Source organism: Pinus tabuliformis, chromosome 6, assembly GCF_031772625.1.
Source record: "Pinus tabuliformis cultivar Carrire ecotype Pingquan chromosome 6, CPIR1, whole genome shotgun sequence".
NCBI lineage: Eukaryota > Viridiplantae > Streptophyta > Pinopsida > Pinales > Pinaceae > Pinus > Pinus tabuliformis.
Window position 1 is genome coordinate 137,799,517 of NC_142292.1, and position 25,282 is coordinate 137,824,798.

The window sequence follows — 25,282 nt, forward strand, 5'->3', positions numbered from 1 at the left end:
AAGATGAGAGAATAGAAGGAGCTTTCCCCATCCGAGAGACCAATGGGGAGATGAAAATGAAAAACATTAGCCCCTCTGCTTTGCCTCACTTCCATGGACTGACCACTGAGGATCCTGATGCCTTCTTGTTTGAGTTTGCTGTCCTTTGTAGAACCTATGACTATACTGAAGATGAGCAAAAGCTGAAGCTTTTCCCTTCTACTCTTAAGGATGCAGCCCTACGCTGGTTCATGGGATTACCTGGGAATAGCATAGCTACTTGGGCTCAGATGCAGCAAGCCTTCAATACCAAGTATAGGGATTATTGTAGGTCCAAGGAAACTAAGGGAGAGATCTTTCGAATGACCATGGGGAATGATGAGTCTTTAGAGGTTTGTGAGGAGAGGTTCCAACTTAGCTATAAACGGGCCAGGTGCACGCTTGACCCTAAATCCCTCAAGTTGGTTCTACTCCGAGGAATCCCTGAAGATCTCTTAGACACCCTTCACATGTTAGTTGGGGGGGAAATTTACCAACTGCCTTATGAGGACATCAAGACTGTGTTCCGAAATCATTCTAGGGCAGCTAGGAAAAGAGGTAGAGGAAATCTCCTCTCCACTGGTGTCCCTTTCTCCAAACATGAGTTTACAAACCAATTAGAAGATCTTAAGAGTGAGGTGAGACAGACCATTGCCATGCAGCTGGACACATTCAGGATCCAGCAGAAGAAAGAAGAAGCTGAGAGAGCCTTGGCTATCTTCTGTCCTAGGTTCACCAGAAGACACCATAAGAACGAATGTCCATTGCATTCGGTTGAAGTGTGTTTCGTTTGTGAGGAGGACCACCCAACAAATCAGTGTCCAACCTTACCTGGATTTAAGGCCATGTACCAAGGGACTGAAGCCCCCACTGAACCTCTCTACTTCATCAACCAACGGAGGCCTCAAAGATCTAGACCTTATCAGCAGGGGATGCAATGGGCATCTCAAGCTTATTACAACCCCAACCAATCGACTCCTATGCCTTCCTGGGGTCCCCCTGCTCATCCTTCTTGGTCCATGCCTCCTCCATGGTCTTATCCACCTCAGTATCCTACTCAACCTCTCTCTCATCCATATCACTCACATACCCAGTCGCAGCCTCAATGGAGTGCTCCTCAGTCGGGGTGGAGGCCCCAATACAACACTCCTCCTGCCATTTTGCCTCCACCACCAGTTCAACCTCAGCCTTTACCTCCTGCTCCTCCTAGGCAACCTCAGATGCCTGCTCAACCGAACCCAAACCCCAACAATAGACAGGCTCAGCAGGTATATACTGGGGAGACCTCATGCCCTACCTATGCTGTGGAGATCCAGGAGATCAATCTTAGATCTGGAAAGACTCTTCCAGATCGCCAACCTCCTCCCCCAGAGGATGAGGAAAACCATCAGTAGAGTGAACCAAAGCCTATTCCACCCTTTCCTGAGAGACTAACAGCCACCACACAACCTAACCCAGAAGAAGATGAGCTTTTGGGTGAGCTCAAGCAGTTGTGTGTAAAAATCCCACTTCTCCAAGCCATCAAGGATGTGCCTATATATAACAAGCTGGTTAAGGAGAAGTGTTTCAAACACCCAGGCAGACAGAAGAAAGATGCCTCAACTATCAATGTCATAGGACAACTCTCTGACCTTATGCTAGGACAAGTCATCTGCCCAAAGTACCTAGATCCTGGAAGCCCTGTAGTAGATGTTCACATCAATGGCACCATTATCCCCCACACCTTGATTGATCTGGGGGAAGCCATCAATGTGATGACCAGAGATACCATGCTTAAACTCAATCTTCAGGGTTCCTTGAGGAAAACCTCGACAGTACTGCAATTAGCAGATCGCTCCACCGTGACTCCCGAAGGGATTGTGGAGGATGTCTTGGTCTCTATTGATTCTTGGGAATACCCTGCAGACTTCCTGGTTCTGCAACCAAAGGCCAAGCTTACTGGGTATCCTCTCATCTTGGGAAGGCCTTGGTTAGCTACTGCAGATGCTTACATAAGTTGTCGGGCAGGAAACATGACCATCAAGAATGGTCCCATGTCCAAGCAGCTAGTCCTATACCCTCCTGCCCAACCTTCTTTAGAGCATGATTTACCACTCTGGTTGGAAGAAGGAGAAGAATACGAGGTGTATTCAGCACCTCTGTGTACCATAGAAACCAATAGAAGAAATCCCCCAACCGAGGATGATTTGATCCAGAACTTGATCTAGAATCCACCTACCAGTGCACTACCTTTAGAAAAATTGGTGGAGGATGCCCAAGCTAGCACCTCAGTGGACCTTTGTACAACCAGCCCTGTCACTCCCAGAGTCAAAAGTGTGGAGTTTGGCCCTGAGAGAGCATTAAAGATCAGCTCCTCCCTATCTCCTTCCCAAGAGAAGGAGTTGTGTAGCCTATTGGCCAGCCACTTAGATGCTTTTGCTTGGAGCTATAAGGAGATGAAAGGAGTCCATCCCTCAGTCTGTACCCATCGTATATACATCAAAGAGGATTGTAAACCAGTTAGGCAACCCCAGAGGAGAATGAATCCAGCCCTTAAGGACATTGTCAAGGAAGAGCTGCAAAAACTGTTGGATGCCGGATTCATCTACCCCATCTCAGATAGTGAATGGGTGTCCCCTCTAGTGTTGGTTCCCAAGAAGAATGGGAAGTGGAGGATCTGTGTAGATTACCGTGAGCTGAACAAAGCTACCAAGAAAGACCATTTCCCCCTACCCTTCATAGATCAAGTGTTGGATGGACTGGCAGGAAAGAAGTTCTTCTCTTTCCTGGATGGGTTTAGCGGGTACAATCAAATCCAAATCAGCCCGGAAGACCAAGATAAGACCACCTTCACCTGTCCTTGGGGTACCTTTGCCTACAGAGTCCTTCCCTTTGGGCTATGCAATGCTCCTGCTACTTTTCAGAGAGCTGTCTTGAGCATCTTCTCAGAGTTGGTCCATGATGCAGTGGAAATATACATGGATGACTTTACCCCTTATGGGGCCAACTTCCAGGAAGCATTGTCCAACTTGGGAAAGGTCCTAACCAAGTGCACTGAGATGAACTTGTCCCTTAGTCCTGAAAAAATTGAATTCCTAATGACTGAGGGGACCGTGCTAGGCCATACTATTTCTTCCCAAGGATTGCAGGTGGATCCCAACAAAATTGCTCTCATCAAGAGGGTTCCACCTCCTCAAAAAGTAAGGGATGTCCGGAGTTTCTTGGGATTAGCAGGATACTACCGGAGATTCATTAAGGACTTCAGCAAGTTAGCCTCGCCATTGTTTGGTCTGTTGGCAAAAGATGTGGAGTTTAAGTGGACTGACGATTGTCAAAAGTGTTTGAATGAGATAAAGGACAAGTTGGTGTCAGCACCAATCTTGAGAGGTCCAAACTGGGCCCTACCTTTCCACATCCACACTGATGCCTCAAACAAAGCCATAGGTGCAGCCTTAGGACAAGTTGAGGAAAAACTTCCATATGCCATTTACTTCGTTAGCAAAAACTTGTCCAAAGCCGAGCTGAACTACACTGTAACCGAGAAGGAATTCTTAGCTGTGGTCCATGCACTGAACAAGTTCCGACATTATATTACCGGTTACCAGACTTTTGTACATACTGACCATGCTGCTATTAGATACTTGATGAATAAACCAGATGTGAATGCTCGTATTATTAGATGGTTACTTTTATTGCAGCAGTTTGATCTAACCATTGTTGATAAACCAGGGAGAGAAAATGTTGTTGTTGACTTCTTGTCTAGATTGGATTTGTCTGCAGATGAAGATGGGACAGTGGATGACCAGATGCCTGATGAGCATCTGTTTTCTATATCAGTACTCTCTCCATGGTTTTCTGATATAGCAAACTACCTTGTTTCAGCTCAGTTCCCTCCGCACCTCTCTTCAAAAGAGAAGAGCAAAATCATCAGAAAGAGTGCCTCATTTACATGGATTGGGGGCAACCTGTTCAAGCTTGGCCCCAATCAGATCTTAAGGCGTTGTGTAAGGGAAGAGGAAGTCTTTGACATCCTCCTCACCTGTCACGATGGGCCTTGTGGAGGACACTTTGCAGCAAAGAGAACTGCCTTCAAGATTCTGCAGGCAGGCTACTATTGGCCCACACTGCATCAAGATGTCAGAAGATATGTCAGCCAGTGCGACCAATGCCAAAGAATGGGGAAACCGACCCAAAGGGATGAGATGCCCCTCCAACCTCAAGTGACTCTTGAGCCATTTGAGAAGTGGGGCATGGACTTTGTGGGTCCAATCAATCCCTCTTCGAGGCAAAGATCCTACATCATTGTGTGCACTGACTACCTGACGAAGTGGGCAGAGACCAAAGCCATCAAAGCAGCAACAGAAGAAAAAGTGGCCAAGTTCTTGAGAGAGAACATCTTCTATAAGTTTGGCTATCCAAGAGAGCTGGTCACCGATCAAGGGAGCCAGTTCACCTCCCACTTGGTTGAAGATCTCCTAGCTCATCACAAGATCAAGCATAGAACCTCCACTCCCTATCATCCTCAAGCAAATGGGCAGGTGGAGGTCACCAATAGAGCATTAGAGGGGATCTTGACCAAAGTGGTGAGCAGCAGCAGAAAGGACTGGGCAGATCGCCTGGTTGAAGCCACCTGGGCTTACAACACCACTTGGAAGACCACCACCGGCTTCACACCTTATGAGCTGGTCTATGGGAAGAAAGCTTTGCTGTCCATTGAGTTTGAGTATAACACTTTGAGGATGGCAGCTCAGCTGGACTTAGATCTCAGCCATGCACATCAAGAAAGGTTGTTGCAGCTGAATGGACTGGATGAGCACCGCATGCAGGTCCTCCTTCACTCAGAAGTGGTTCAACTTCAGAGGAAGGTGTGGCATGACCAACATCTCCATGACAAGAAATTTCAGCCGGGAGATTGGGCTTTGTTGTATGACTCCAGATTCAAAGATTTCAAGGGGAAGTTGAGAACCAGATGGCTAGGACCATATGTAGTGGAGCAGTGCCATGACAATGGATCTGTCCTCATTCGAACCATTGATGAGGAAGCCATTCCCATGCTTGTCAATGGGCACCGATTGAAGATCTACAGGAAGCCTCCCTCAAGACAAGAGTTTATCAGCACTATGGAGAAATCCATTTTGGTCATAGAGAAGGGTTCTGCCTCCATTCTGGGCATACCCTGAAAAAAAAGAGAAAAAAAAAAAAAAAAGAAAAAAAAAAAAAAAATAATAAAGATCCTTGGGTGAAAACCTCTCTGAGGCACCCAAGGCAGGCAGTAGGCGTGAAAACCTCATTGAGGCGCTCCTATTGTCTTTCAAAAAAAAAAAGGAGAAAGTTTAAAAAAAAAAAAAAGAGAGAGAAGATCCTTGAGTGAAAACCTCTCTGAGGCACTCAGGGCAGGTAGCAAGGGTGAAAACCTCTTTGGGGCGCCCCTGCTATCTTTTCAAAAAAAAAAGAGAAAAAAAAAAGAAGAAAAAAAACAATAAGCACAATAAAAGTTTTGCATGCAGATGTTCTATGGAGGAGAAGAAGCCTCTCCACTCCAAGCCAGGGGCCTTCATCATGCTATCAAAGGATGTCATCAACACCTCCTCCAAAAATAACAATGTTTTTCAAGGTATGTGCAATTTTCATCATGATTTGGATCTTCTACAGGAAGATACAGTTTTCTACAGGAAGAGACAGTCTTCCTACAGGAAGACGCGGATCTTCTACAGGAAAGTGCAAAATTTCTACAGGAAGCTCTGTGTTCTACAGGAAACTTCCTGTAGAAGGTTGCGACGGCCGAAATGTGTTTTAAATGAAGATCTAGCGACTGAGGAATGGATTGAATGCATGCATGCCACTGATGGCACTCCTGAACATTGCTATTATCTTGCTCCACCATCCTCGTCGCCATGCAACCAAGATCCCTGCAGCAGCACAACAGAGCAATGAGTTCTCGTGAAAAAACATCTGTCAAAGAAAAACCAAGCACCGAGAGCCATACCACATCCACGTTATGCATCACCAGCGCTGGGATCGTGATCGAGAAGCCAGAACCGCCAGCATGCAGCATGCACCCAAGGAGGTGAGACTGTTGCAAGGCTCCCGCGGGAATCCTGTAGCAGTCAAACCTGCAGGAGTGGATGCCATTCATCGCCCAGCCATCTGCAAGCAAAACGCGGGTGCATGCAACCAGAATGTCCACCACAGCGCCAGCATCCCGTGACCACGAGCCTCCGGACTGTGTAAGCCACATGCAGCAGGTAGATCCGTCGTCCAAAAACCTGAAAATCATATGCAGACGCACGCAGGTAAGTGTTCTAATCCTTCTCTCCATCAAATCGCATGGATATTACTTTGATTTGTTTTGCATGGCATAAAGGTGAATGGTTGAGCGGCCGTAAGGCCAGTTGACTTGCCACATCGGCTAGTAAAGGGATAGTAGGATGATGAGGTGGCAGCCACAACAAAGGACACACGCAGCACGCACGTGAAGATCAGTCCCGTCAACTGTGAAACGAGTTTAACCGAAAAGGGTGGTGGCAGATCTGTGGGAATGAATGCGGCAGCAAGCGAATGTGCAGGCGGATGATGGGTGACGTCACCCAACGGTCCGGCGGGGACAACTCACCCCCCGCGCCACGAGCTGCGCCGATTCAAAATCTAATCGGCTCGATTAAGCGTGTATATCCATCAACCTCACTTCAAAACTCGAGTAGTTCCTCTGATTACCTCTGCATGTTGATACGCCAAGCTCTCGGCTACCTAAACGCTGGTAAGGCACCTCTCGACCGCTGTCCAACTAAAGCTCCCCCCCGAAGTCTGCGCACTGCTCCTACAGGAACAGTTTCTACAGGAACGCAGTCCTACAGGAAACAGTATCTACAGGAAAGCAGTCTCTGCAGGAAGGTGAAGTCTTCACGTAAAAAAAGGTGGTGGAAAAGAAGTAACCCTGAAACTCCTTCCGCAATTGGTTTTCAAAGGTGGCAAGGTCATTATTCACAGTCTGGTCATAAAAGATATTGGATTACCGTGCCTATACTATCGCTTCTACAGGATAGCAGTATAATTAGACTGTGGTTTTGTGAATTCATTGCATGCTCTGTCTATAAGACCGAATTTCCTTTGTATCTACCGCCTTTGGCCAAAACCACTGTGTTCGTCATGCCTGGTGGGTTTATCAGGCGAGAACCCACAGATTCCGCCAAATTAAGGAGAAACCCCGCAGTGGTTGAGCTCTTCACCAGAGCACAATGGATGCCTTTTTGTGATAAGCTACAAGGCTACGATGATGAAGTAGCCGAGGAATTCTTGCAGGCCTTGAAGCCTAAATCGCTGACACTGGCCACGGTAAGCTTCAGAGGCCTCAGCCTCCAACTCACCCCAGAGCACATGAGTCGAGTCACGGAACTGCCCATGGGTCTGCCGTGGGATAAAGAAGAGCGGAAGCAGAGCCAGCAAGAAAAGAAGGAGTTCTTCCCGCCTGAAGAATCATTCACAGAGGACAAAAATGGGGTGAAAAGGACAAGCCTGTTGCCACCGTGGGACGAAGTCAGTTTGCAAATTATGAAATATATCACCTGTGAGGGTCGTTACAGCATCATATATGCGTATCAATTCAGGCTGCTCAATGAACTAAGACACCAGATTGACCTCCCTGCAGCACAAAGACTGAGCATTCCTTACTTTTTACTACAGTCCTTGATAAAGTGCTCTACAAAGCTCAAGGACGGAATCCCTGATCAGATAGCCCATCATGGGCTGATAAAATTGCTTGTGGAGGATGCTCTCCACTCATATAAAGTCCCCCTCGCATGGGAATCATTTAGGAACTTAACAAGAGAAGGGGACATAAAAATGTTGCTTGAAGAAACGGGGTCCTCTAGCGGTGAAGAAGAAGAGCCCGTAGCCAAGATTAAGAAAGGGAAAAGCAAAAAGGTCCCGGCTCCAACACAGAAGAAAGAACGAAAAGAGAAGGAGGAAGGAAATGATGACAGAGCAAAAGAAGACACCCCCATCCTGTCAGCAAGGGAACAGAGGTTGAAAAGCAGGGCAGTCAAAACTGAGGTGGTCCCTGCCAGCCCAAGCACCTCGTCAGCTCCTGCAGGCAACGCCAAAAGCAAAATCCATGCAGCCAACAAAGAAAAGGTGGCGGAAGTTGCATCTACAGGAACGCAAGCACAGGCTTCTACAGGAAGCCCGAAAACACAAAAACAGGCTTCTACAGGAAGCCCGAAAACAAAGACAAAGGCTTCTACAGGAAGCCCGAAGATCAGTAAGGAGCAGGCTTCTACAGGAAGCCCAAGAGCAACAACCAAGGCTTCTACAGGAAGCCCGAAAATCATTAGGGGACAGGCTTCTACAGGAGGCCCAAAAACGGAGAAAGAGGCTTCTACAGGAAGCCCGAAAGTGCAACCACAGGCTTCTACAGGAAGCCCGAAAGCGGGCAAAGCAGGGTCTTCCACAGGAAGCCCGAGATCTAAAAAGGAGAGGCCCTCTACAAGGAGCTCCGAGAGAGCAAATCGCAAGAAAGGGAAGGCTGGCATTCTTGAGAAGGAGGCAGCAGTGGCACTGGCTGCCCTCAGCACACCTCCAAAACCGAAAGAGAAAAGGGAGAGGGAGACCCCTCTACCACTTGAAGTCAGGAGGAGCAAGAGGATGACCACGGGCAAGCCACAGCCTCCACCCAGCAGCCAAACCACTTCAGGGGATGTCCCTACTTCACCCAGTCCAAGGACCCCCTCTAAAACATCGGCCACCCCAGAAAAGGGGAGCCCAAAAATAACCTCCTGGACTCGAAAGATAGGCCAGTCGCCTTCCGAAGCCCGACTTAAGGGAATGGAAAAGGGGAAGGAAGCATCACCTTCATCACCACCAGGGGCAGAGAAGGCAGGGCCATCAAAAGCGGAAAAGAAAGAGCCTGTTCCGGTCCCGAGTCCTCAGCCAAGGACGAGAAGCAGGAGCAAGGTTGCTCAAGGATGAGCAAATGGTTCAGCTGGGGGGTGATGATGAGCCCCAATTTTGGTACAATTTGGGCTCATTTTGGCCTATTCTACTTGCTCAAACCATTCATTTTTTATTGCTTATGCATGCATTTCTTAGTTTATTCATGTTGTTTGTAGGAAGAAGGGTAGGCACTCTCTCTACGTGACTGATGCATTTTGATTCCAGGTTTTGGCATTAAAAGGGAGCAAAAGACAACGAAAAAGGAGTTAAGGAAACAATGAGGTGGCACTGCGGGTTTTGGGACAGGATGTCCACGGTTCTAGGGACATCCCTCGTGATTCCCATCAAGAACTCCGAGCTCTAATCCATCTCCCCTCCGAGCTTAAAAAACGGCCAGCTGTTCTACAGGAACAGCAGTTATAAACTGCTCTACAGGAACAACAATTATGACCATCCTACAGGATCAGCAGTTAAACTCTAGTTGGACAGCCGAGCTCCTAAAATGTAGGACACTTGTTGGATCATCGTTTTTGTATAAGTATGAAGGCTTTAGCCTTAGATAGGTTGTTGAAACTCTCGTATTGCTATTGTAATTTTGGAGCACAGTTCAGTTTTTGTTCCTTTTTGTAAGCCAATTTGGCATGATATCAGTTATGAATAAAGAAGGCAGTTTGTGATCTAGTTCTGAGTTTTTCTCAAGGAGACTATAGCTCTCAGGTTAGGGCCCAACCTGAGAGCCATAGATCCCCTCTGCTGTAGTGTTGTTTCCATTTCATTTCAGCACTGTGAGCTTTCCATTTACACATGCAATTCGAATTACAGGTTGTTGAGTTGGTCTTTTTCATGAGTTAGATAGGAGATTTCTTATAGTGAGTTTGTTTACAGTTGTTTAGTGTAGCAGAGGATAGATATAGTCCATTGGATCTCCAACAAAAAGGTTGTTAAGGCTCACTGTCGTCTCATCTGGGATTGGAGTGAAGTCCATGATTAACCACCAAAAATACGCAATTCTTTATTCCATGATTGCTGCAACCACAGTCACGTTAAGTTAGATGCTTCCACATGATTTGAACCTGCACCACACTTCCTTACCACAGCTGCATGCACATCCTCTTTCACATTTAGATTGCTACTCATTGAATTTACAAGCACAAGTAGTTTAGGATTGATGCATTTTTGGTTAAGTGACAGTCATAAGCATTTGTTTCACTTACACTGCTCTCTCTCGTTCCATCACTTTGTCCTCCATCCTGATCATGCATGCAGACATCTCTTTGACCCCTGCTCCTCTCCGTTACCTCACAAAGTCTTTCACTCCTCACTTATTTCCATTCTCTAGCCTTTCGTTGACATAGCCCTTCACCTTCCATCCTCCTCCCTGCACTCACTTCCCATCCTAATCTTCCACTTCTAAAGCCATCACCAGCCTCATCCCTACCTTACACATCTCCCTCTACCATTTCATCATCCCTCCATCACTCCAAACACTCACGGTAGGTCATCCTGTAGCCATTTATAGACATCTTGTAGAAAACAGAGTATCCTGTAGGATTCTCCACAGCCATTCTGTAGGAGGCCACTCTCTCGGTTGCTGAGCATCTAAATGCGAGGAACCTCTGTGGATGGGTGCTAAGGATCCCTAGGGACCTCTTCTAGCCTCCCCAACCTATCCCACACTTTCCTTCCTTCTCCATCCCATCTGCACAACCAAACCCTAGTTAGCTCAAGATCACCATCATCCCACACACTTAAAAGAAAATACAAAAACATAACTTTCATGATGCAAGTAGTTTAGAACGATGCATTTTCATTTATCAGAGGTAGTGACAGCATTGGTAGAAGCTTCATTCACATTTCTTGCATTGTAGAGGTTAGACTAGTTAAATTAGGGTTTCCTAGGTTTACATGCTTTGATTTGCTTTCAGTTCATTTTTGTCAAGTAGAGTAGCTTTCCTTTGAGATTAGCTTTCGTCCATCAATTAGCAAGCTTCTTCTGAGAGCCTATAGAAGTTGGCTTGAGCCCTAGCGGACTTGTGCCAGCTGACCAAGTGACAGCTGCGACAAGAGCTAGTACTTGTGCATATGGCACCGTCGCTTCCAAGTTTGTACGAACTACCAGGTTGATAAAATGAGAGACAGGAAGCCCCAGGAGTTGTAGCATTATTGCTACAATACTGGAGCTCACCACACCTCAAGGTCAATCATATGTTCAAGGTATGGGAACTGTGCCTTTCAGTTATCAATCCTACCCTCAATCCGGTTATGGATCTCAATATCCTCAACCTGTCATGGGTCAATACCCCGGAATGAACATAGTGTGGGATCCATCGCAAGTTCAGCAGGTATTGCAGCCAAGTTTACAGTTATCATCTCAAGCTGGACAACCCTTAGTTGCTGGTCCATCCCAGTAGCCAGTCCAGTCTAATGTTCAAATTTCTGTACCTTCGGTAGTTACTCAGCCGCTAATTGCACCTAGTACTCCATCTCAAACGGCTGCTGCAACTACCGCAACATCTGATCCTTCCACCACACTTGCTTCTGGAGTATCGAAAGCTCCGGTTTCTACTGTCTCTGCAACTACTCCTCAGACATCTTTACCATTGTCTGGATCTACGATTCAAACTACGGTTCAGATGCTTGTAGGACAACCTGGTTTAAGTACGGTTGTCACTAGTCAACCACAATTCACTTATCAACTGTACCAGGGACAGTACCAATACGGGCCTACTGTCCAACAGCCGGTTTACCAGTATCAACTGTATCCTGGGTACACTTATCAACCACCTCAGCAACCCCAGTATGGTCCGGTTAATCCTGGTTTTCCAGGAGGATACAATATCCCGAATGCGATTCCTATTCCAAGTTATCCTGGATATCCTCCTCCTGGGACTGGTCTTCTGACCCTGAGTTTTAGGGATCCTAATCAGCAGTTACCGTTTATCGAAACTTTGGATTTACCAGACTTGTCGCGCCTAACGAATGATCCAATAAATTATCTTCCGTTTTGGCCGCCAATGCCAAATAAGTTGCCCAGTGATATACCCAAGTTCGAAGGTAAGTCTGGAGAGGATCCGTCCAATCATGTGATGACTTACCACCTCTGGTGTGCTTCAAATTCCATCTCGGATGATTCGATCCGCTTAAGTCTTTTCCAGCGTACACTCATTGGTCTCGCGGCCAAGTGGTACATTGAGTTACCACGGGCCTCTTTTTACAATTTTAGTCAGTTAGCTACCTCGTTCCTAACTCATTTTCAGTTTCCGGTCAGATATGATAATGGCACGGAGCTACTAACTTCACTAAAACAGTCGACGTCCACTTATATTTCCGATCATATCCATGAATGGAGACGTCGACGGTGATTAGTGAAGGTTTTTATCCTGGACCAAATCTTAGCTGAATGGTTTGTTAAATCATTATTAGCGAAGATTACTGAAGACGTATCTAAGGCCGGAGTAGTTACTGAGGAGCAAGTAATTGCTCAAGCGCAGTGCCTTGACTTAGTTTACACTCAGTCAGGTACGTTACATGAAAAGATCCCAGATCTTCCAAAGTCAAATCAAATCGCTGTTGCTCCTTCGGGATCTCATGCTGTTGATGTCATGATTGGTTCGGTAAATACTAAAAGCAAGAAGAATTCTTCGCCCATTATAACCTTACCAGATTCCCTGACAGGAGAGTATTCTCCTGAAATTTCCGCCGATATTCATGCTGTAGAGTCATCTACGGCTAAATCAAAAAACGGTGGGAAGAAGAAGGGTAAGAAGATGGGTAAAGCAGACAAGACTCCAAAGGAGAAAACAGAAAAGTCGGAAACCAATGACGAAAAGCGCAAACCTCGATATCCTTGTCTAATTTGTGAAGAGGATCATTTTACAAGAGATTGCCCCCATCGGGCCGAGGTTGTGAAAATCGTCAAAGGTTCCTCAACTCCTGCTGTTTTGAAAGATCCATTTCCAAAGCGGGAGAGTAAGATGATAGGTTCTTCCTCGAGTTCCACTGAAGAACCCATATTGATGATGTCTCATGTAAGGATTGCGACTCGATCTCACGATTATGGTAGTAAAAGTCCTGTTGATGGATCGAAAGAAGCAGAATCTTCTCATTCAAATCCATCAACCTCAGCTCCCGGTTCCGATCCACTACAGATCGAGAAAACTAACCCTGATTTAGTAATAAAACCGCCCACCAATGGTGTACTTCAAAGGTCTGCTTTCAATCCACATGCGAGAGCGGGTCAGAATTACAACATTGTTGAGGATTTAGCTGTTTCACCCTCAACAATGTCGGCTTTAGAAGTGCTGCAATCATGCCCAGCACAACGAAAATTACTTTTGTCGGCTATAGGAGCTGTTGATGTTCAGGACCCGAACCTGATAATATTTGATCTAGAAAATAGTACACCGCGTTTGCCTCATCAAATGGCTTTCCAGATTCCAGTGATAGTAAAAAACAGGCCTATTCATCGGACTATAATTGACGAGGGAGCTTCCACGTGTATTATGTCGATCCAGTGTTGGAGATCGCTTGGTTCTCCTTCGCTGAACCAATCCCCGATAATTCTTAAGGCCTTTGATGGCCGTGGGTTCCATCCATTTGGCATTTTACAGGATTTGCCTATAGGGGTTGAAGGAAAAACCATTAGTCTGGATGTGGAGGTGGTTGATGCCCCTCTGGACTACAACCTTCTTTTGGGTTGAAGTTGGTCTTACGCTATGACAGCGGTCGTTTCATCGGTCTTCAGAGTAATAAAGTTTCCACACAATGGCAAGATCGTAACCATAGACCAGCTGGCTTATTTTTCATCCGACCCAGCCTCTTCAGAGAGTATCCAGCATGTCGGTAAAACGACTATCCCTTATAAGGATGTTGGCGTAGGATTAGTTAAAGATTCCAGTTTACTGGGAACTTTTCCTTTTCCTCCAATCAACGCAGACCCTTCATTCACATTTATTCATATGATTACATCAGATACTATTATTTACGATGATCCTTGGATTGTCCTATCTGAATCTGAGATAGACTCATTCGGTGATGCAATGCCTTTGAGTCCATATGAAATTGCCTACGAAGCCGTGCAGTCTTTTTCCGACCCAAGTTCAACCAAAATCGACCAAATGAATGTGGTCCGTGAGGAATCCCTTTTCGCGTCGACCTCGGAGTTAATAACGTTTCCCGAAGTTGTGTCATCTGACGAACAACTTTGTGAAGTCCTGTGTGTAGACGATTTACCATTGGAAGATCTCCATCATAGATCTTCGTTTTTACCTGAGGATGATCGTTTTGAAAACGATTTCTCATCATTCTTTACAGCTGAATATGTCAAAGATGCTGAGAGTCCAATGAAACATCCTGATTCAGAGCTGAATTTGGGAAACGTTTCTCGCACTATTCCCATTGACATTTCAGTAAAACCCGGAATTGTTGAACACATTCATATAGGTGCCTCATGTTCAGATGACAAAATTCAAACATAGAAGGCCCTATTTCAAGAATTCCACGACGTGTTTGCCTGGTCCTATGAGGAAATGCCAGGAATTGATCCCTCCATTGTTGTTCATGAGATTAAGACTTACCAGGATGCTAAACTCGTTAGGCAACGTCTGCGTCAGATACACCCTTGGAAAGCGGCTGCAATTAAAGCAGAAGTTGAGAAGCTGTTGAAAGCAGGTTTCATTTATCCGATCTCGTTAACAGATTGGGTATCGAATATTGTTCCAGTTAACAAAAATCAGGGAACAATAAGAATATGTATCGACTATAGGGATATCAATCGTGCTTGTCCCAAGGACAACTATCCAACACCCTATATCGATCAAATAATTGATGATTGTGCCGACATTGAAATATTTTCCTTTATGGACGGTTTTTCCGGTTACAACCAAATCAATATTCTACCCGCCGATCAACCAAAAACGGTTTTCATTTGTCCATGGGGGACATTTGCTTATTGCAAATTACCTTTTGGGCTTAAGAATTCCGGAGCCACTTTTCAAAGGGCGATGTCTTATGCATTTCATGACATCAAGCACATTGTGCAACCATATCTCGATGATTTGCCCGCTCACTCCTTACATCGAGCTGATCACCTTGTCCATTTACGAGCAATTTTTATGAGGTGTAGGCATTATCGTATACGGTTGAACCCACACAAATGTGTCTTCTGCATAGAAGTGGGACGATTGCTGGGATTTGTAGTTTCAAAAGCCAGCATTCGCGTTGATCCCTCAAAGGGCGAAGCTATCATCAAATTGCCTCCTCCTTCGAGTCTGCGCCAACTCCAAAGTTTGCAAGGGAAAGAAATTTTTTTACGTCGATTCATTCCTAACTAGGCTGAGATTACCAAGGGTTTTACCCGGTTATTGAAACAAAATGCTCAATTCTCTTGGGATGAGATAGCTCAGAAATATTTTGATGCGCTAAAGCACGCGTTGACCCATGCACCGTTGCTGCATCCTCCCAACTACAACCAGGATTACTTTTTGTACCTCGCCGCCGCTCATTCCACCATTGGAATGGTCTTAGTACAAGAAGATGAATTCGAAACAGAACATGTGATATATTATCTTAGTAGGACGTTAAATCCCACTGAGCTAAAATATTCGCATGTGGAGAAATTGGCCCTGGCATGAGTTCAGGTTGTCCAACGTTTTCGTCATTACATTCTTCTCCGTAAAACTACAGTCATTTCGGTTTGCAACCCTATGATTTATATTTTGACTAAACAATTTCTAGGGGGCAAGTACTCTAAATGGATTGTTATCTTGCAAGAGTTCAACTTGGAATTTGAAAAATCTAAGTCTAAGAAATCTTTAGTTTTTGCAGAGTTGATGTGTGACTTCCCGCGTGCTGACACGGAAACTGTGGCAGAGCAACCCATTGCAGACGAATCTCTGTTTCTTATCAGCACTTTAGATCCGTGGTATGGGGATATAATCGTCTATCTCCAAACCCAATCCTTTCGGCCCGAAGCTTCAAAGTCGGAACGTCAAAAAATTCGATTCCAGTCCCAATAGTACAAAATTATTGGAGATACTCTTTATCGTCGTGGGGCAGATTTGGTTTTTCGTCGTTGCTTAACTCATGAAGAGGCAGAAAGGGTTATGAATGACTGTCATTCTGGAGTGTGTGGCGGTCATATGTATGGGTATGCCACAGCTCAGAAGGTGTTGCATGGTGGCTACTTCTGGCTGTCCATGTTTAAAGATTGTATCATTGTGGTCCGAAAATGCCACAAATGTCAAGTGTTTGATCGCAAGATGCGCGCACCACCTGCTCCTCTCCACCCTATAATTGCCGTTGGTCCTTTTGCTAAATGGGGTATCGATTTTATTACATGTAACCCTCACTCGGCCGGGGGGGCATGCGTATATCATCCTTGCGGTTGATTATTTTACTAAGTGGGCTGAGGCGATGCCTACATTCGAGGCAGACGGCAAGACAACTGCGATTTTCATATTCAATCATATTATTGCTAGGTTTGGTGTCCCACAAGCGATAATCACTGACCATGGGCGCCATTTTCGAAACATTATGATGACAGAACTTACAGGCCAGCTTGGTTTGCGTCATGATAGTTCTACTCCTTATTATCCCCAAGAAAACGGTTTGGTTGAGTCCATCAACAAAGTTCTAGTTATCATGATCCGACGAATCATTGGTATTCATCGGTCGAATTGGCACAACATGTTATTTTCAGCGCTTTGGGCATACCGAACCTCAGTGAAAACATCAACAGGGTTCACTCCTTTCCAACTAGTTTATGGTTTGGAAGCAGTGTTGCCCATTGAATGCGAAATCCCATCACTTCAAATGGCTGTCGAATTACTTCTAGCTACTTCCGAAGAGGAGAAGCTTCTATTATACTTAGCTAAATTAGATGAGACTCGACGTGACGCTGCATTGGCGATCGAGACTCACGCAAAAAGGATGAAAGCTCAGTATGATCGCAACGTGACCCCTCGTAATTTTTCGGAAGGAGACCTAGTGCTATTATATGATCAAGCTAATGATAAATTAGGTGATGGCAAATTTGTTCCTATGTGGCATGGGCCCTACATTGTCAAGCGAAAGCTAGCAAAAGGAGCCTATGAGCTGGTAGATTTTGATGGGGACTCTTTGGGTAAGCCCAGAAATAGACTTTACCTAAAGAGGTATTATGCTTAAATGAAGGGTATGGAGATTTAGTTAGGTTAGTTTTTCTTTCTAGCTGGTGTGTTTGTTCGTATAGACAGTGTGCTTAGCTTAGAGAGTGTGTTTTTCATTGTTATTCTGGCTTATCTTGGTTTTTCTCTTGATATTGCAGATGTTGACGCCTCTCCAAACGTACATTGGATTTGCTGATGGTGCTTGTCGTAGTACATGGAATATCTATTCCATAGCTTGGGTTATGTTATCACTGAAAATGCTGTAGTTAAAATTTTTTAGCCTGGCTTAAAGAGTGGGTGTTTTCGCAGTGCCAGAATTCTTTTTAGCAGTTTCGCAGCGCCAGAATTCTTTTTAGCAGTTTCGCAGCGCTACCTGTTTGAGTGGTTTCGTAGCGTGCTACGAAACTGGGGATTTGTTTGAGTTTTCAGTGAAGGTCCAAATCCTAGCATGCTTATTGTACAGAGTTCTTCTTCCAGGAATGTTGATGAGAGCAGTGGCAGTATGTTCAAGGAGACACCTTATGATGATGCAGCTATTGTAGGATTGCCATCAAATACATTAAGGGAGTTATCTCTGAATTCTGGCTCATGGGTGATTGTGAAAGATGTACATACTAATGTGGGAGACTTGCAGGAGATTTTGTGTTGAATCCTCTAGACAAAGAATCTATTAAATTTTATAAGTCATAGAGTGTTTGATATTTGGGATTGTCTTTTCACAATCTGTAACTTCTTTCACAAAGCAGGGCGCCACAATGGATTGAAAGATTTGAAAAATATTTATGATAAAGTTCATGTTCCCGTTTGTTGGGTATTGGTGTTCAAAGTTGGATTAGGTAATAAAGGGGCTGCGCTTGCAAATAGCATTTCCAATTGGCTAAATGTGGCACTTCTATCAATTTATGTTAAATCTTCCCCTGCATGCAAGAAGACATGGACATCTTTCTCAAGGGAAGCTTTATATGACATTACAAATTTTCTTAAGCTTACTATTCTATCTGCAGTAATGCGTTGCTTGGAATACTGGTCTTTTGAAATGCTTGTTCTATTCTCCGGTTTGTTACCTAAGCCTGAACTTGAGATATCAGTTCTCTCCATCTGTCTTAGCACTGATGCAGTTGCATATATGATCCCCTTTGGCGTGGGTGCTGCTGTAAGTACACGAGTTTCCAATGAACTAGGAGCTGGACGCTCACGCACTGCACAGTTATCAGTGTGTGTCGGGGTTTGTATGGCAGTCAATGAGGCTCTTATGATAGGATATATTTTATTCTCTATCAGAGATGTATGGGGCTATGCTTATAGCAATGAAGTAGAGGTAGTTGAATGCATTTCAACCATGATGCCACTGCTTGTACCCTCAACATTTATGGATGCCATCCAAGGTGTTCTATCAGGTATTGCTAGAGGATGTGGATGGCAAACGTTGGGTGCCTATGCAAATCTTGGGGCATACTATGTGGTTGGCATGCCTATAGCTGTCATTTTAGCCTTTGCACTGCATGCTGGCGGCAGGGGACCTTCGGCATTTGAGCACCTGTTCTGTTGCTAAGAACATTGCGCTAACAAAGGAAAATCTTATCAAAAATTTATCACTGCTGCACAGAAAAGGATATATGGGAGCACCCAAAAGAAGTTGATCAGGTTTTGGTTAAATGTGAGCACCTTCAAAAAATTTTGCATTCATACTCCAAGTGTTACAGAGAGGCAGCGTTGTGTTTATTACTGCAGGGGATCACATTTTTTTTAGACTGGGACACACAGCGCCTCCTTCTTGATATTACTCTCTGAAACAAAAATGTTTTGGAGCTATCGTAATTACCTGGCTTATGCGAAATGCGTTGTAGCCGTTTCTTCAAGGCACATGGGTTTTAAGATGACCGATATAAATGCAAGTGTCATAAATATTATAAAGCATGTTGGTTCAGCATTAATGCGCATATTAAAGATATGAGAGTGCTCTTATGAAATTCAGTGATTAATGCCATGTGTCAAATGGTCTTTATAAAGGTTTGATTGCCACAAGATCGCCATTGACACCGGGATTGAGATGTGGCACTTCTGATGGCCACCTGCATTAGCAAAATCACCAGAATCACGACAGATGCTACTTATAAGGATGATGTGCTGAGCGATGTTTTTTGTTTAGCTCACCGCGGTTTAGATAATGGCGTTATTCCAAATAAGACACAGAGGTGCGCCTGCCACTGAAAAGATATTTCCATGGATGCTCATCCCTCGGCTATCGAGCAACATAAGAATTGGATCTGTTTCTGGTGAAACGAATGGGGGGGTGTCTACCATAGGGACTTGAAGCCAGAAAATTTGCTTCTGGATACATATGGAAATCTTAAAGTATCAGATTTTGGCCTAAGTGCACTGTCTCAACAAGTCAGGGATGACGGTTTGCTTCAAGGAGGCAGAGCTAATTAATTATTTTAGATCCCAAGAATGAAGTAATATTCCTGTAGTTGAAGTTGAAGTGCATTTTTAGGGAGTTGAGGTTGAATTGTTGTGCCAATTTTGGAGAGACCGTGTAGGGTCTTCCTAGAAATCATTCGCTCAGCCAAGTTCTGGAATATTTGTCCATATTGCTGCCTTTCAAAGCAAGGTTTCGATCAGCTAATTACACCCTAGAGGAGGACAAATGATTTACTTGCATTTCAAGAATTTGTGCCAAGTCTATCTTCAAAATTTGGAGCTGAACTTGTGGTCGAATTTACTACAACTAGTGGGCCAAAAATCTGTCTTAGGGACTGATATTTTCATGTTGATCTCAGATCTGAAGGTGCCACGAATTTGTCATTTCTGGGTTGAAATTTGCTAGATTAAATACTGTAGTACCTTTGTGTTGATTTCCTGAGTATACCCAAGTGTTGGGAGGTGAAAAACAATTATTAAATCTCTGTTGAACACTGCATGTAATTGCTGATGTTATTACTCTGAATGATGACCTCCATATGCAGTCATTTGCTCACTATAGTGGCTGGAAAAAGGGTAGATATACGATGGGGCAACTGCAGACTTGTGGTCATGTGGTGTCATCCTATTTGTTTTAATAGCAGGTTACTTGCCTTTTGATGATCCAAGCCTTATGACATTGTATAACAAGATATATAAATCAGATTTTACATGCCCTTCATGGTTTTCTTCTGGTGCAAAAGAGAAATTACAAGATGAAGATGCAAGGTTCAAAGACTGGAAGAAAGGGTCATTTGAATGTAGCTACAGAGGTATTTGAAGTAGTTTCTTCTCTTTTTATGGTTGAAGTCCGCAAGGCTGGAGGTGATACCTTGGAATTTCATAAGTTTTACAAGAACCTTTCGGCAGGCCTAAAAGTATCTCCAGAAAGCAGAGGAATCCGAGCATGCTGTTTGAGTTTGTTTTTAGGAAAAGCTATTGACATTGAAGCCTGGCAGCTAAACATGATTATTTGCAAATTGTTGTTCATTTGTTGGAATGAGGAAGATCATTAATAAATGTAGCACAGTGTTAGCAGAAAACCAGTGAGGGGGACTGTGTTTTTAAATCACACAGCAGTTTCGTAGCGCGCTACGAAACTGCTGTAGATGATGATTTTAAAAGCGAAGAGCAGCTAGTGTGACACGGTGAGCGGGGGTTTGAGGAAAAGGAACAGATGTCTATCAAAGACCACCTACAGCACATCAGAAACCTGGCATCACTCCATACTTGGCGTTATTAAAGGATTTGGGAGCAGACTGCTATATGTTAGGAGAATGTTGGGAGACAGAAACCATTATAATAGGAGCACACCTTCCGGTCATTTAATGAGCTACCAGCGCTCTTAAACATCCTAAATCACCATCCATTGCACCTGTAGCTCAGCTATATCAGAATAATTGAAGGAGGACAGCTGTTAAAGCATTCAAGAAAGCATCAAGCATACGAGGAGAATGAAATTAGTATTTTATTTTGATTAGGATAGTGTGTAATTATAGTTCAGCATATTTGTAATTAATGCATTAGTGAGTAGCATGTAGGAATAATTAATAGCCACCTTCGAGGCTCCCCTCATGCTGGAGGAGGATGCTCGAGGTGTTTTAGTTTGGTTGCCTATATATGGGCCAAGGTTAGAGGTAGAAAGGGTTGGATACTTAATAGAAAAAGTGTGTTGTTTTGGGCCACTGTAAGACCTTTTTTGACAGTAATAGTAAAACAAAGTTATTCTCTTCTCAAGATTCTCGAAGGATTGTCATGGTCAAATGAAGTGATGATGTGTTATACCTTATGTTATTTTATGGTTTTGTTGTATGCAATCACTCAGAATTCATGATTATATGCTCTGACTTCCTGTGTATACAGCAAGCTATGTGTGGTGGAATATGTTTGACTTGTAATGCTAAGAGCCTTGATTTCTATGAGATCACTGTGTTTTTCTTGTCTACTTGATATTATAGACTCCATAGCCCAATGAGATATCTTTTGGTGTGTTTCCAACCAGTTATGTTTTCATAAGTAAATAAAGAGTTAGCCATCTAGTGTGTGAAGGATTTTATCAAGAGTTTTGAGAGAGCCCTCTCTGATCAAAGAGGCTAATCTTTGGTCTAAAGATAGGTTGAAATAGTTACATGAGACCATGCTTAGTTGCAGCCCTCAGTACTGGTTTTGTGATAACATTTTGGTGCGTCTGCCGGGAACTTAAGATTGAATTTCTGAAGGTAGCAGGAGTTCAAATGATTTTCAAGGCTGCAGAACTACCTTGGCGACTCCACACATCAAAGAACAAATTAGAAGGTGACTCCACTGCTAGAAGATCAGTAGCTTGATGAAGTTTCAAGATGGATTCCACTGCAAGAAAGAATGCCAGGTATGCTCCTATGAATTGGTCTCATATCCCTGGTTTTCCAAATCCTATGCCAAAGGTTGATTGGTTGGATGATCTTCCAATATTCAAAGATGAAAAGAAGGATGATGCTGCTCTCCATTTGGTTAAGTTTCACATACATGTACGCAGTCTTAAGGTTCATTTCCCTGAAGATTGTCTCATGAGGATGTTTATGGCTACTTTAGAAGGAGAAGCATGGTCTTGGTATAAAAGTTTGGAAAATGGTTCATTATCTTCTCTTGCTGACTTCCATGATGTGTTCTGTGAAATGTTTAAAGAATGTTATCCTTCTTTGTTGCTGCTCAAAGATTGCTGTAGGCATTCTTTGAATCTTATTCAGTGCTTGGAGGATTATTATGGTGATGATGAATTTACAGATGAAGAAATTTTAGAGGCTCTTCATGACAATGTTTTTCAGCACCAAGAAGAAGGTATAACACTCCATGAAGCGCCGCATGAAGAGCAACAAGAGTTTACCTGTGAAAACCATGTTTCATCCTTTGATATTGATGTAGAGATGCAGCAGATTGGTCTGGCTTCAGATCATGATGAAGGTGAAATTGATTGCACCCAGCAAGAAGAGATATTGGAGGAAATTTTCTATGACCCTCAGGCAGAGGAAAAGCTTGCTCAATTTTGTAATTCCTTACAGCAGCTTACTTCAAATAATGATCATAGTAGTGAGGAAAATTACATTGTTTGTGAGCATCATTCAGATAGGCAGTTGGATAGTATATCAAATAAATTTGGTGTGGCTGAAGATAAGTTGTCTAAAGATACAGAAAGTTTTGAGAATCAGCAAACTAACCATGTGTTTTTTGACCCTATAGCTGAATACATGGATAAGATTTACTGTTCAGGCGGCTTCCAGTTATATTTTCATGTTGAAGAACAGTTACACCTCATGCCGCCTCAGTTACTTCAGTATCTGATTTATTTTTGTTTCAAGCACAGCCAAAGGACTCAAATGTCAGATAAGATGAATGATTGGCTACATTGGAAATATCATGTTGCTTGAGCTACAAGTGGAGTTTGCAGCTGATAGGGTAGGTAGGTAGAGGTAAATGCAAAATAAGCTCAAAGTTGGCTGAGCATTTATTTTTCAGTAGCAGTAGTTTCTTTCTCCTACAGTCATGCTTGTCAAGCAAATTTTTGTTTGTCACGAATGGATAAGGCACTGGAGCTGCATGTTCTTAGCGCACCACAAGGGCACACTATCCCTAGTGGAGCCACTGTTATCACTGAAAATGCTGTAGTTAAAATTTTTTAGCCTGGCTTAAAGAGTGGGTGTTTTCGCAGCGCCAGAATTCTTTTTAGCAGTTTCGCAGCGCCAGAATTCTTTTTAGCAGTTTCGCAGCGCTACCTGTTTGAGTGGTTTCGTAGCGTGCTACGAAACTGGGGATTTGTTTGAGTTTTCAGTGAAGGTCCAAATCCTAGCATGCTTATTGTACAGAGTTCTTCTTCCAGGAATGTTGATGAGAGCAGTGGCAGTATGTTCAAGGAGACACCTTATGATGATGCAGCTATTGTAGGATTGCCATCAAATACATTAAGGGAGTTATCTCTGAATTCTGGCTCATGGGTGATTGTGAAAGATGTACATACTAATGTGGGAGACTTGCAGGAGATTTTGTGTTGAATCCTCTAGACAAAGAATCTATTAAATTTTATAAGTCATAGAGTGTTTGATATTTGGGATTGTCTTTTCACAATCTGTAACTTCTTTCACAAAGCAGGGCGCCACAATGGATTGAAAGATTTGAAAAATATTTATGATAAAGTTCATGTTCCCGTTTGTTGGGTATTGGTGTTCAAAGTTGGATTAGGTAATAAAGGGGCTGCGCTTGCAAATAGCATTTCCAATTGGCTAAATGTGGCACTTCTATCAATTTATGTTAAATCTTCCCCTGCATGCAAGAAGACATGGACATCTTTCTCAAGGGAAGCTTTATATGACATTACAAATTTTCTTAAGCTTACTATTCTATCTGCAGTAATGCGTTGCTTGGAATACTGGTCTTTTGAAATGCTTGTTCTATTCTCCGGTTTGTTACCTAAGCCTGAACTTGAGATATCAGTTCTCTCCATCTGTCTTAGCACTGATGCAGTTGCATATATGATCCCCTTTGGCGTGGGTGCTGCTGTAAGTACACGAGTTTCCAATGAACTAGGAGCTGGACGCTCACGCACTGCACAGTTATCAGTGTGTGTCGGGGTTTGTATGGCAGTCAATGAGGCTCTTATGATAGGATATATTTTATTCTCTATCAGAGATGTATGGGGCTATGCTTATAGCAATGAAGTAGAGGTAGTTGAATGCATTTCAACCATGATGCCACTGCTTGTACCCTCAACATTTATGGATGCCATCCAAGGTGTTCTATCAGGTATTGCTAGAGGATGTGGATGGCAAACGTTGGGTGCCTATGCAAATCTTGGGGCATACTATGTGGTTGGCATGCCTATAGCTGTCATTTTAGCCTTTGCACTGCATGCTGGCGGCAGGGGACCTTCGGCATTTGAGCACCTGTTCTGTTGCTAAGAACATTGCGCTAACAAAGGAAAATCTTATCAAAAATTTATCACTGCTGCACAGAAAAGGATATATGGGAGCACCCAAAAGAAGTTGATCAGGTTTTGGTTAAATGTGAGCGCCTTCAAAAAATTTCGCATTCATACTCCAAGTGTTACAGAGAGGCAGCGTTGTGTTTATTACTGCAGGGGATCACATTTTTTTTAGACTGGGACACACAGCGCCTCCTTCTTGATATTACTCTCTGAAACAAAAATGTTTTGGAGCTATCGTAATTACCTGGCTTATGCGAAATGCGTTGTAGCCGTTTCTTCAAGGCACATGGGTTTTAAGATGACCGATATAAATGCAAGTGTCATAAATATTATAAAGCATGTTGGTTCAGCATTAATGCGCATATTAAAGATATGAGAGTGCTCTTATGAAATTCAGTGATTAATGCCATGTGTCAAATGGTCTTTATAAAGGTTTGATTGCCACAAGATCGCCATTGACACCGGGATTGAGATGTGGCACTTCTGATGGCCACCTGCATTAGCAAAATCACCAGAATCACGACAGATGCTACTTATAAGGATGATGTGCTGAGCGATGTTTTTTGTTTAGCTCACCGCGGTTTAGATAATGACGTTATTCCAAATAAGACACAGAGGTGCGCCTGCCACTGAAAAGATATTTCCATGGATGCTCATCCCTCGGCTATCGAGCAGCATAAGAATTGGATCCGTTTCTGGTGAAACGAATGGGGGGGTGTCTACCATAGGGACTTGAAGCCAGAAAATTTGCTTCTGGATACATATGGAAATCTTAAAGTATCAGATTTTGGCCTAA

General features: G+C 43.7%; 1 protein-coding gene and 1 pseudogene across 1 annotated transcript; both read left to right on the top strand.

Moving 5' to 3' along the window:
• LOC149257748 (protein DETOXIFICATION 16 pseudogene) overlaps positions 1-18,624 on the top strand; it is a 36,202-nt pseudogene extending 17,578 nt beyond the window's left edge.
• A 512-nt stretch (positions 18,625-19,136) lies between these two features.
• LOC149257749 (protein DETOXIFICATION 16-like) lies at positions 19,137-24,460 on the top strand. Its single transcript, XM_089387131.1, has 4 exons — positions 19,137-19,267; positions 19,379-19,476; positions 20,138-20,305; positions 23,736-24,460. The coding sequence occupies exons 1-4, from the start codon at positions 19,137-19,139 to the stop codon at positions 24,458-24,460; spliced, it is 1,122 nt and encodes a 373-aa protein (XP_089243257.1).
• The last annotated feature ends 822 nt before the right edge of the window (positions 24,461-25,282 follow it).

Bases quoted from the DNA above. Each gene is read 5' to 3' on its own strand.
- LOC149257749 (XM_089387131.1), top strand. From the start codon at position 19,137: ATGGCCACCTGCATTAGCAAAATCACCAGAATCACGACAGATGCTACT. The intron at 19,268-19,378 runs GTGCGCCTGCCA...TGTCTACCATAG, and splicing joins ATTCCAAATAAGACACAGAG to GGACTTGAAGCCAGAAAATT. The intron at 20,306-23,735 runs GTATTTGAAGTA...TGGTGTTCAAAG, and splicing joins ATTTGAATGTAGCTACAGAG to TTGGATTAGGTAATAAAGGG.